The 13,544-nt window shown below is 34.2% G+C and overlaps 2 protein-coding genes across 4 annotated transcripts; both read right to left on the bottom strand.

Moving 5' to 3' along the window:
- Positions 1-1,262: 1,262 nt before the first annotated feature.
- On the bottom strand, positions 1,263-8,513 carry LOC148270968 (uncharacterized). Of its 3 annotated transcripts, none has more exons than XR_015825230.1 (3): positions 8,399-8,513; positions 5,791-6,264; positions 1,263-2,556 (listed from the first exon to the last, which is right to left on the bottom strand). XR_015825230.1 is itself a non-coding variant. In XM_088241989.1 (3 exons), the coding sequence occupies exons 2-3, from the start codon at positions 6,254-6,256 to the stop codon at positions 2,771-2,773; spliced, it is 474 nt and encodes a 157-aa protein (XP_088098115.1). In that variant the 5' UTR covers positions 6,257-6,264; positions 8,399-8,496; the 3' UTR covers positions 2,639-2,770. The 3 variants fall into 3 exon arrangements, 2 of the variants coding, with proteins under 2 accessions (XP_088098115.1, XP_088098116.1); XM_088241989.1 differs by lacking the exon at positions 1,263-2,556 and adding an exon at positions 2,639-2,778 and having other exon boundaries at positions 8,399-8,496; XM_088241990.1 differs by lacking the exons at positions 1,263-2,556; positions 8,399-8,513 and adding an exon at positions 7,113-7,493 and having other exon boundaries at positions 5,084-6,264.
- Positions 8,514-9,869: 1,356 nt separating this feature from the next.
- LOC148270967 (uncharacterized) lies at positions 9,870-13,544 on the bottom strand. The gene is made up of 6 exons (XM_088241986.1): positions 13,467-13,544; positions 13,020-13,142; positions 12,675-12,770; positions 12,530-12,583; positions 12,045-12,440; positions 9,870-11,956 (listed from the first exon to the last, which is right to left on the bottom strand). Exons 2-6 carry the CDS (start codon positions 13,134-13,136, stop codon positions 9,962-9,964), a joined length of 2,658 nt encoding a protein of 885 aa, XP_088098112.1. The 5' UTR covers positions 13,137-13,142; positions 13,467-13,544; the 3' UTR covers positions 9,870-9,961.

Raw genomic sequence — 13,544 nt, 5'->3', positions numbered from 1 at the left:
ATGTGTGTACCTACCTGATATTGAAAATTGACATTTAGGTAATTAAGACTAGGATTATGGTATGTGTACTAAAATAAAACATTTTTTAAAATAAACAAGATTTATTAATTTTTCTTAAGTTATCAACCAGATTTTGACAACCCTAAGGCCTATAAATTGCTTGTATAAAAATAAATAAGGTTTGGCGGGTAAATTTGCCCAAATGTTTTTAGACGAAGATTTTATTAGTTAGCCATTGAAAATATGCTCGAACGACAATTTTGCCCTTGAATAAATAATTCAATAAAGTAGTTCTTAGACAAGAACGCCATATGAGCTACAGTTCAACTAATAATGGTTGCGGGCAAATATGGAGGAACATGCAGGGAATTTTGCCAGCCATAAAAAAATTCCATTGCTCGAAATCGCATTTAAATATGACTGAATTTACAATTGTAACCCAATTCAATGATTACCAAGGTCATTCTTCGTAATTAAAAAGTAAAGCATAACTTACATTTTTTCGCCGCATTTCACCTTCACACCCACCACCATCGCTGATTAGAGAACCTAGATAAATGAAAATGTAGACTCTTTCTAAGTTGCGCAGTAAGGATAATGGCGCTACTTTATAAGCTCGATCAATGATCACAAGCTTAGTTTTGCTCATATTCATTGAGAGTCTTAGGTCTGAACTAGCAGCATCTATTCGGTCAATTAGTTCAACAAATAAAAGAACATATAATGAAAAAACATTAAGGTACATAAAAAATAAAATAATGATATTCTTAACTATGTAGTTATGTTATATATTAACTATATATCTATGTACTTAATTTCAAAACAATGTAGTTTTGAAATTGTTTTAAAACGAAAAAGTTATGCTCACATTTCCTAAAAAAAACACTTGGACTCTCCTGTAAAATTCCCTTTGCGGCGAACCAATCATTAAGCCTTTTTACCGTCGAAATAACAGTTGTAATAGGCTAAGACCGTATACATTTTTATGTTCCAACTTGTAAAAACAATTATACCTCGAATTCATTCATTGGACGTAGCTGTAGAAATCATAATGGACTCAGTATTGATGTGGACATTTTTAACTGCACGTTGCATTTGAACAGAAAATTTCTTCATGGGTCGATTATTTGGAATAGTTGCTGAATGTGCATCTTGAGTGGTTTATGCTGTGTATATGTGCCGCGGGTAATGTATATGTCTGTGTATGTTTTATATGTGCGTTCATGTGTGTGCGTGGATGGCTCGAAGTGTACATTCGTATCTTTATTTATTTTAATTTATTACCTCCATGGAAAACGCAAATGTTAACAATTATTCTTTTCTCACTTGAAATTCTTATTAATTTATTTTTTTGTCACATTTAATGTTTTGCATAATTTATGAAAACTTAATTGGTCTTTTTAAAAAATGAAGCTTTGCAATTTTTTTACTGACTATTGTGCATGATTTTTAGCAATATAACAGTTACCACTTTCTCACCAATGTGATTTAATGAATGGTGAATTAAATCACGTCTTTTGGAAAAGCTGTATTCACAATCGCAGCATGAGAATGGTTTCTTACCAGTATGAGTCAACGAGTGTCTTTTCAAATTACTTATTTGTGAACATTTATACTGGCACTCTGAGCACGAGAACGGTTTCTCACCAGTATGAGACAAGATGTGCAGTTTTAATAAATCTTTACGTGAACATTTGTATTGACATTCTGAACACGAAAATGGTTTCTCTCCGGTATGAATCACCATGTGTTGATTTAAATTACTTATTCGTGAACATTTGTACTGGCACTCTGAACATGAGAATGGTTTCTCACCGGTATGAGTCAACAAGTGTCTATTTAAATCACTTATATGTGAACATTTATACTGGCACTCTGAGCATGACAATGGTTTCTCACCGGTATGAGTCAACATGTGTGATTTCAATCTGCTTCTTTGTGAACATTTATATTGGCACTCTGAGCAAAAGAATGGTTTTTCACCAGTATGAGTCAACAAGTGTCTATTTAAATGACTCATTTGTGAAAATTTATACTGACACTCTGTGCACAAGAATGGTTTCTCACCAGTATGAGTTAACATGTGTAATTTCAAACTTCTTCTTTGTGAACATTTATATTGGCACTTTGAACATAAGAATGGTTTCTCACGATTTTCACCAGTGTGAGTCAGCAAGTGTCTATTTAAATGACTTATTTGTGAACATTTATACTGGCACTCTGAGCAAGAGAATGGTTTCTCACCAGTATGAGTCAACATGTGTCGATTTAAATTACTTATTTTTGAACATTTATACTGGCACTCTGAGCATGAGAATGGTTTCTCACGAGTGTGAGTCAGCAAGTGTTTATTTAAATGACTTATTTGTGAACATTTATACTGGCACTCTGAGCAAGAGAATGGTTTCTCACCAGTATGAGTTAACATGTGTCTATTTAAATTACGTATTTGTGAACATTTATACTGGCACTCTGAGCATGAGAATGGTTTCTCACCAGTATGACTCAACTTGCTAGTTGTTGAAGAATGAACATCTTTCCGCTTCACCTGTAAACCTGAAACAACAACAAGACCATATAAATAAGACTTTTTCCAAGTGAATGAACAAAAAAGTACTGAATTAATGCAATAAGACTTTTCCGACCAGCAAACACGAAAATGAGACAATTTCAAGCTTCCGAAAGTAAGGCTGTCTCACCTTATAAGTGATCAGTATGTGTGCGAAACTTGAAGAATATACCAAAGTGTTGAAAGAAAATCAAAAGATTATCACTGACCTGAAAAAAAAAGTGCAACGAAAAAGATGAGGTGATCGACAAATTGAACCTTAAAATCGCGACAATCCAGCAAGATAACCGTTCTAAAAATGTGGAAATTTATGGCGTTAAAGTTTCGGAATCTGAGCTACCAGCTCAGAAAATCCTAGAAAAAGTCTGCAATAGTCTTGATATTAACGTTAGTAATTATATTTACCGTAACAAATCCGAAAATCCAAAAAAGGAATAATAAATAATGAATCAATTTAGTGATAGAAACGTTGTTACGCGGGGGGAAATACATGTAATCTAGGCAATGAAAGAGAGATAATGCTTTCTACACTAAGACGAAGATTCAGTAATTACCTTTTGCCCGGCTAGTCGGTGGAGAACATGAGATTCCGTCTCGGGATATAACGTAAGGGTTCGATGACTTTGAACCTTCCTTCATCAACTCCCGAAGCCACGAGGAACCACAATAAGTAAAAACAGCTTTGATGTTCAAGGCCCGTGAGCCAATTTAATATTGTAAAATAACATAAATACGGATCTACAATTCTCTCTGTTGATTACATGTGAGGGGGGAGGGAAATGGAGGGGGTACCAAATACACGCGTATCTCGGATCTAGAAGGATCAGCTAGCTCGGAATTATGGAACGATTTCACCGTGATATGATGCCCGAGGAATCCTGATGACCAAGGCGACCTCGCCTGCTTGTAGGGAAGCTGGAGAGCGGCCTCGTGCTAAGCACGTGGGTTGCAAGAGATGTTATCGAGACTGCAAAAGGTGGGAAGTGGCTGGTTCGGAAAATATCCCTTCCTGGAGCTCATCGAGGTCCCCCAGGAGCTATTGGGGTTGCTGATACGCCTACCGGGCCCCGGATGGGTCCGATAACGTGCGATGGACGGGTATGATGGCCACGCGTCGCGCGGACAAGGGAAAACAGCCCATAAGGTGCTAGAAATCCCGTGATGAAGCCAGAATTTGCCGAGGAGCCCTTGGGGACACGGATGGGGCGGATTACGAAAGATGCTGACCAGCGCGGCCCGTGCGTCGTCGGGCGATCAAGTGGGCGTGGAATATGGCTACATCTTCCGGCCGGTGCTCTAGTTAGAAAAGGCTATGCTCGACTCGTGATACACGACGCGGTATATATCAAACTTTGTTACTTTATAACGCACGTTGAAGAATGGAGATGGCGCGATGTTATCGTTTAACGCGGTTCCGCTAGTATGGTTTCGGAGGCCGCGGAGTTCACGGGCAGTGGGAGAACGTCTTTCTCCTATCAAGACTGTCCCGGAACTGTCCCCAAAATGGTTTCAGGATCTTTGAGTCCTTAAAGAGGTATTCGTTAAGTTTACTGTTGTGGAAATTAAGTTATTTTGTTTTGGTATGACTGATTTTTAGTTATAGAAATTGTCGTAAGTGGCGCTGTTGGTCAATTGCGGGAAGATTTGAATAATAATTCTTATGAAATCTGAAGTGTGAAATATAAACATAACAAAGTGCAAGATAAGCTCATAAATCAGAAGAAAACCGCAAATGAGATATTAAATAAAAACGCAGATCCTATCTTCATAAAGGAACATATGACTCCATTCTTTGAGGATTTACTCTAAAAGAAGAAAAATAAACTACCTACCTTTAAATTTGTATGGTTTCGTGGAGGTAAAATACTCGCCAGAAAAAATGAAAATGACAAAAACATATTTCGAATCCAATCAGAAAACAATATAAATATGTTAAAACCATAATTCTTCAGAAATTCCACCAAAATGCAACTAGATAAAAATTGTATACCATTCACGATGGAAGAACTAGACCAAGAAATAAATTTTAAGTTAAAGTTGGCTTGGTAATAAATTCTAAAAAAACTAAAATTGTTCATGTATCCTCACCATATATTGCTAAATGTGAATTCGAAAGAAAAATACGAACTCACATAATTTTTTGTCTTCATTCAAATTCAAATATAGAATCAGATAATTGTTAATGTCCTATTATAGATTTTGTAAATTATCAAAAATATTTAGGATTAATTATTAATCATAAATTTAGTAGGGGTGTTCATATTGATGGAATCTGGGACAAATTAAGATACTGGCTTAAAGTCATTTATAGAATCAAAAGCATACTACTTTTCAAAACGTTAAGATATAATAATGCCTCGCTTATTGAATCGATTATATCTTACGGAGTTCGTGTCTGGGGTCTCACCTTCCAGTCTCATCTGGGTAAAATTTATGATATTCAGGTGAGACTGTTAAAGGGGATTGTACCAGATAGCGTCATCCGTGAGGCGGAAAATATGGGCGGAGGTGTAATTTTTTTATTTTATTTTTTTTAATTCTGTAATGTCCTGCCGGTAAAACAACTTTGTGACTACACATTGGCTGTAGATCACTTTGTTGATCCGGAATATAAAAAAAGAGTTTTGCACACAAACAACACTAGATTAAAAACTAAGGGCTCCCTTGTCGTTCCGCGAATTACAAAATACTTCGGAGAACGAACATTACATTGCGTTATTCCGAGGTTGTTCAATGATCTCCCACAAACCATCATTAACAGGAAGGGTTTTCGAAAGAGAAAAAAGGACTGAAGGAAAATCTAATCAATACTTTATAGTGCCTGTTAATAAATAAATTTGTATGGTATAAATAAAATTATGTAAAATAAACCTGCCATAAAAAAAGTGAGTCATATTGAACATATTGTAACATGTATTTTAAAATTTAAAATAAACGCTGTTCTGTAGCACTAAAACTGAAATCATCATCATTCCATGTCCGCTCCCTAGTTGGAGCATATGGTGTTTACTAAGAGCCTCGGCTGCCAGCTCCTGTGCGTCTCTCAAGAACGTCGAAAAACTAATGCCCTGTAAAGTAGGCAAGCGTGGTTAAGGCTCTCTGGAGGCATCCGCAGTATATGCTCCAGTCATCGGTATCGCCTCCGCTCGATGACAGTAGTCATCGGAGCGTGCTGTGTTTGTTCTCTTATTACAAAGCCGAACCACCGCATTTTTACTTACTTGAGGTGATTTCTTTTCTGCGAGAAGATTCCAAACATTCTTGTTTGATGTCAGGATAATCTATATCCATCTCCGTAAAGATAATTATATCACTGGTTATCCTAGGCTGGTCAGTACTGGTCCCCAAGTCAACCTTCACGGTAGCGACACCTGGCTCCTCGCTTCCGTGAGAACATGGCGCTCCTTCCTCAGGATAAAGATTATCTCCTTTTACATCACAAGTCTGTGGCTCAGCTTTTACTGTAGCAACACCTGGCTCCTCACTTCTGTGGGAACAAGGTGCCCCTTCCTCAGCATAAAGAATATCTCCTTTTACATCGTTAGTCTCCGGCTCAACCTTCACGGTAGCAATACCTGGCTTCTGGTTTCTGTGGGGATATGGCACACCTTCCCCAGTACGGAGAATATCTCCTTCTGCATCGCCAGTCCCCGGTTCAGCCTTGATATTCACCGAAGCTATTTCCATTGTTTATCCTAAGAGAAATAACAAGTAAATATTTGTATAATCTCAAAGTTAATATCATGGAAATTAATTGATAAAAAAACTAGTAGGATTTCGAGCTTCTACAAATATCGACCCTTTGGGCCTCATTTTATTTCGAAGCAATCTATTTGTAATTAAGAAGAATCTGTCACTCAAAAATGCTACCAAAACTATCCATAATATGGAAATATAGCAAATATTTACGCAAAAAGTTACAGATGACATAAGATACGCAATGAATAACAAAATGCTAACCTTGATAACATTACTTGAATTCAGCAGCGCTTTCAACTCTTGTCAATTTTGATATTTCGTTAGCTAGGCTCAAAACACTAAATATGACACAACCGGTTATAAAATGGTTTTGATCGTATTTACGAGCTAGACAACAACGCAATGGTCATCAACCGGAGTTTTATCACCATTACTATTTTCCCTGTTCATCAATTCGCTAGCAGAATGCCTCAATCGTTCATATCATATCTATGAAGGTGATTTAGAACGTTATCTTCATTGCAGACCTGAATGCACCAGTGAAGCAATAAAATCGATGTCTACACTAAATAGCGTGTCATCGTGGACAAAGGAGTATTGTTTACTTATAAACCCATCTAAAACACAAATAATGTTGGCGGGCGTCAAAGATTGCTTAGTAAGTTAGACGCATCTTCTCTTAATCCTCTTAATGTCAGTGGTGCCGATATCCAATACAGGAAATCCATAAAAAGTCTAGGAGTACTTATGGATGAACATCTATGCTGGGGAGCACGTACTAATAAATTAAGCCGCGATATATTTTTCAGACTACACATACTTAGAAGGTTGCAAAAATTCTTACCCATTAACACTAAATGCCAGCTTTAATATTATTGTCGATTAAATTTTATTAATCGTATTGCAAACTCCTTAAAATGAACACGCACAATGTAATAAAATATTCAATATAAAGTCGATGTAGTCAATCGATATCGAGGTTTTTCGGCGGTACGTCAAATGAAAAGAAATCGTGTATTGCCTACTATTTTCTGCAATCAGACGTCGCTTAGTACGCAACTGTCGATTTAAATTCAACTACGCCGTATCGTTTTTAGGAGTCAAATTACCGCTGGGATTAAATTGGAATAGGATGGAATCAAATTTCATGTGTAAGTAGCGAATTCACAAAGAATATTATTTAAGAATTCGATTATTTTACCGACTGTCAGACAGTTAAATAAACAAGCGGATATTTTGTAAGTATTGCCAGGGTAGTCTTATTTGTTACCCGGCCTTCTATTGATAAGCCTCAGAATAATATGAAACTGTAAAATTTTACTCAATTACTAAACTATTATTTCTTTTTATAAATAAATAAAAGACGAGTGATACTTTAATCCACAAATTTAGAATATCTAGTGACCGGTTTCATCGCTTTCGCGACATCTTCGAGACTGGTATCTTAATTAAAAAGTTCAATGTATTTTTACAAAACTATGTATTTTATTCAAAGTCAAAAAATGTCTTTTATTTATATGATAAATAACAATGAACTTCAATCAAAAATTTTCACTTACAAACATAAGCTATTATTTCATATTTTTTTTACATTTGCCCACCGTTATCCCCTCATACCAGCACTTCTGCTGATAGGGAATATTTTGTATGAATGAAATATGTAATGAAATGTAATACGTAATTAAACGTGTAACGTAAAACGGTGTATTTTGTCAATAATATACTTTTTTTATTCAATACATATTATTATGTCAACCATCACATTGCTTTATTAAATAGCTTTACTCCTGAATAAAAAGGGAGATAAATAAAACCGCAACTGTAATGGTTGTACACGGTTAAGGCAACCGTCATCTGTCATATTCAGCATTACCTCCACGCAACAGTATAGCCGCAAAATACGCCTGTCGATAAAATAATGACGGTCGGATACACCTTTGCCCAAGAGATGTGTCCGGAAAGCCAAATCATATAATTTGTTATTGGCCAACCATCGCGGCTGCTTTAGGAAGCCATCGAACAAGAAAGAAACCTAATAAGTCGGATTAGCTGTCACCCGTCATACCGAGCGGGGCCCACGCGTGAAAGGAAAGCGATATGTGTTGTTCTACTTTACAAATTGTTACTTACTGTTTATGTAAGCACTTAGTTCAATCGTCAAATTATATTGTAATGTATGGATTTGGTATCCTCGATATACGGACCGCGCTACTAATATAGATTGATGTCTATCGGAATTTTCTATGAAAAATTATTATTCATTTCCATTTAGTGTGGTCAATAAAATGATACACCATAGAGTATAAAATTAAAACAGTACCTACCTAAAAGTATAAGCATTCAACGGCGATAAAATTTTAAAGTATATTGCATTATTGTTGGTGGTAGGATTATGTCAAAAGTATATGAGTTTTACAAAGGTAGGTACCTGTCTAAAATGTTTATGCATTAAAACCTTTTTTTCCCATAAAATAAGAAAGTATTTTCATTATTCACCATAAAATCAACCTTTCGCTCCTTTAATAATAAACTGAAATAACTCAAAAATCATGATTGTTGGGAAATTGCAGTTAAAGTTTTGCAAGTTTGGCGTCAACTATGTTTTGAAGAATATTTTTAAATATGGACATTCTACAGAGATGTAAAGGTGTTTCACGCATTGTGAATAAAATTTCTTTCAATTTATATTTATAAATATCTAGTGTTAAGCATATTTTATAAGATATTTAAGTTTAAAAATACTATTAGTGACTTAGTTCTGTTTTTGATTAAAAAGAAAAATTATTTTTAAATTTCGACTTAACACAAAACTTATTATTACAGTTTTGTTTTAAAAAAACTGATATTATGTATTAAACTTTAGGATATAATGTACTTTATTAGTAAAATATAAAATGACAATATTTGACTTTAGGAGTTATTACTGTTTAACACTAACAAAAAAGTCAATTATTATAATAACTTAGGTTTAATTCTATTTAATGTTAAATCAATGATAAAATTATGAATTGATCTGTAATTTAAGGTACCTATATAAAAAGTTAGGGGCTTAGAATATAATAACCTGACTACTAACTTGTAAATATCTTTACAAATAAATTTAATAATTAAATATAATAAGAAACACATTTTATTTTTATAATAATTTTATTGAAATCTTAATACAAAATCAACAAAAAATAATTAAAAATGAACTTTGCTTAGCATTATTAAAGACCTTTATTATTTTTTTATAATAGCAGTCTTGTTCTCTTATATTATTATCTTAATAATATTGAGATCACTTAGGAATGCAGCAGTTATAATCACAATCAGTAAATAATATTTCTCTTAGAACTCTGTAATATTGACAGTAATGAAACAATAATTTTATTTAAAAGGAAAACATGACTGACTGACTGATCTATCGGGCTCAAATTCGGCATACAGATAGCAGTTATGATGACGTAGGTATCCGTTAAGTAGGGATATTTGAAAATTGCCGCGGGGTCGGGTATTACGTATTACTAATATTATAATATTCATTGGCAGAAACGAGATCAAAAATAATTCTTAAGAATAGATTTAAAAAATAATCAATAAACATTTAGTAAAAAAAATCCGAATTTTAATAAGATGTCGTTATTTTTTATATGATTGTGATTACATTTTATTTAGGATGTCAATCGCAAACCAGTATGTAACGATATCTTATTAAAAAATGGAATTATAAAAATTTGCGTAATATGAGGGGATTAATCCTTTAGTTATTAACTCTTTTAAGTCCTTCTTTTTATTTGCGCTTAGTTCCTGTTTTTTAGAATATACTTGTTTAATCGTTATTTCTTCGAGAGGTATCATTTTCTTTTGTTTATTTCTAACGTTCACTTCTTTATACTCACTGTCATAATAAGACGTTTTGTAACAAAATGTAAATGGATCGCTTTTAGTAATTTTTAAATGTTTGATTTTATTCCACATAACATTTTGACCATTTGTGTTGGTACTGAAATTATACCCCCACTCCTCTTGTAACTCTTTTAAATTTGAGAATGAGTTGAAACTCATTTCATGAACACTTATAGCTGGACTACTCTTTTTTGCGTTTTTGATTAAGGCAATATACTGGTCTGGAGTGTAAATAGGGCCAGACTTGAGATTTTTCTTGACCTCTTTTTCTATAAGACTGTGTACACTATCGGCCTCATTTTGGGTGTGGCCCCTAATTAAAAATTTATGAGTTATACTGTTTATGTTTAAATAATACACAGCATACATATATAAGGTTGCAATGAACTTATTCTTGTTCTGTCCACAGCAATTGTCGGAGTAGAATATTATGTTTTTCGCAGCTTCTCCATCAGAACTAATGCCTTTCAAATATTCCCAGACACACGACCCAATCTCAATCGCTCCTCTTTTTGCATCTGACTCAGTCCAGAAATAACAGTAAACATTGTCATATGCATGTTTGCCTTCTTTATTATTGAGTTCGGTCAATGTCAGGTTGTAACTGTTCAACTTGCTTTTATAATAAAAAGCCGAAGTGTCACCTCTGGGACATTGCAATACCGCTTCTAAATCGTAAATTACGACTTTATTTTCATTGTTTACATTTCTCCTGTCATTCAATTTCTCCTTCCTACTTAGTTCTTTCTCTTTAAGATGTATTTGATACTTTTCTTCTTCTTTTTCTTTTTCATTACCATTTAAGTTTGCATAGGCAACACATTGGTCGCATTGGTCTTTTTTTGGTTTGTGAAAACTTAAATTAAACTCTGTTGTAAAAATTTTATAGTAAGCAATGTAGTTACCAACCTCTTTATTATTTTTAGTTTGCAATCCTGTAAAGTCTCTGTACAAATCTTTAATTGTCTTACCTCCTTCAATATACTCTCTTGTACTGTGAGCTCTAACATAGTGTCCTTCTATTCGAGGAATAGATTCAATGTGTTTTCTGATTTCAGCTAATAATTCAGGATCCAATTTTTTGTTATTGCCATGTTTGCCACGTTTCTCCTCTATGAAGCCCATCTCATTTGTGTTCGTTATGATGGTGTAAATCATTCTATCACTGATATCTAAAGTACTTCTAAAAAAAGTTTTGCACACTCTAATTCTATTATTGTCCAGTGTCAAGTAGAACGCCTTATTGGGGCGACGGGGAGTTTGGGCGTTAGTATATTTATATTTAGGTTCTATATCAACCATACAAGTTTTTATGAATGCTCTTTGCTTATTTAAATCACCAAGTTGCCAAAATTTATCAAAAATTTCATATCTTCCCTGAGTGTCTATTTTGTCTATGCATTTTAATTTACACTTCTCATTACAGGGAGTCTTGAGACAACGTGAGGGCTTATTTTTGCGAGTTTTAGACATTGACACATAAGCTCTTCCTTCGTTACGCATCTTTTTTACTCTGTTTTGTCTCCATTTAGCAGGATTTTTTACCCTCTTAAGACCTCTTTTTTTTAAGCTCTGTATTGCAGTGTCAATATCAGAGCTTGAAGAATCCGAGCATGATGGAATTAGGAAATTCTTTTTTCTGTGCTGAGAAATCTTTCCGAATCTGTCCTCAAAATCGAAATTAGGATCATCCACGTCGTCATCTAAGTCGCTTTCATCAGTGTACATAGGAGAATAAATGGTTATTGAAGAGTTCATCGCACAAGATCTTCGTATTCGTGAACCAGTGGCATTCGAAGTCTAAAAGAGGAATATTTTTACTAATTATTTAAATAAGAAATAAATTAAAAGAGAAAATTAATTAATTATTTCATATTATATCACATACATCAGATCTGTAATCGCTTCGCTCTGTATTCTCCATACTATTATCTTCTTCTAATTCAGTAGCCGTGCGTATAATGGCTGAAGCTAAGTGACCCTGTGACTTGCCGCTCTCTCCAGTTGGCTCGGTTGAAATTTCTTGAGATGAATTCGAAGACGAAGACGAAGACGACGACGATGATGAGGACGACGACGAGGACGAGCATGGTGAACTTGAAGAAGAAGAAATCCGTCTCGACGGTAGCTTCATTTCTTCAACTACCTTGGTATTTTCTTTCTCGTCTTCATACGAAAAGCTGTCACTGTCGTACTCCGGTACAAGATTTATTTTGATTTCAATGTTAGGCCGCGATTTATTTATCAACACTTCAGTTTCAACCGAGGTACATAGTTGAGGATCCTGTAATTTTGTTTAAGTAAGTTATCGATGGTAATTTATGGAATTAATTATCATAATACGAGCAGAAAAAGTGGCAACATTTAACTTACATCGTTCTGGGGGGAATCCCGCATAGGGTGTAGCTCGTCTTTTTCTGTTGGTTTCTGGAAAATAGTTAGGTATTTAGTATTGGTAATAATATAATACAATAAGTGAACACAAAAATATCAGATTTTGCAATAAGTAAAACCTTACTTCTGTATCGTTTGAATGACTTTCATTTATTGTTAAATTATTTATAATCAACGAAGATCCACTGTCGCACAGGTTCACATTTTTACTTTTAGGCAGCTGAAAAAATAATAAATTTTTATACATTGTGCCCATGTTAAGCGAGCTACTCACACACCTGCCGCAGGGACTGTTGTCCCTACCGGTAGGACTAAACTTACATTAAATACATTAAATTTTACTTAGTCCTACCGGTGGGGACAATAACTTACTGGTAGGGCTACGTGTAACGGGCCAGATTGTCCCTGCGGCAGGTGTGTGAGTAGCACGCTTTAAATGAAAAAAAAACGTAGGTATTTAATTACTTACTGCGTCGTTATCAATATTCGATAAGGTTTCTCCAGGCGTTGAATTAGAGACTTTTTCCCTTTCAGAAATTTCGGATGATTGGACTAAGCCCATAATTTTTCGGATTCGCAATGACATTTTTATCTAAAACAGAAACAAATTAAATTATGCTAAAGAACATTCACATCACTTTTTAAAATAAACTGCATGAAATGATAATCAAACTATTTTTTATTATTATTTTTAACAATAAACCGATGTAAACTATAATGACTCAAACTAATTGTACTTCTTTTAGAAATAAAATGCAACAAGTCTGATTAGTGTTTCAAATCTATCGTAGTTTTTAATAAAAAAATGAGTTAAGTCTAAGTAGTTCAATATTATTTATACGATTTAAAAAAATAAAGAGGAACAAGTCTCAAAAACACGATTTATAATTAAAATAATTATGAATTATTTCCTTACCTTTTAATCATAAAATGAAATAATAGATATTCGTCCACGGGAACAAGGATTCACTTTGAACACTGTCGGCGTAACACT

This window comes from Micrasema longulum, unplaced genomic scaffold (genome assembly GCF_059751315.1).
Source record: "Micrasema longulum isolate JH-2025_06_02 unplaced genomic scaffold, ASM5975131v1 h1tg003214l, whole genome shotgun sequence".
NCBI classification, from domain to species: domain Eukaryota; kingdom Metazoa; phylum Arthropoda; class Insecta; order Trichoptera; family Brachycentridae; genus Micrasema; species Micrasema longulum.
The sequence above is the reverse complement of the archived record's forward strand: the minus strand, read 5'-3'. Positions and strand labels throughout refer to the sequence as shown.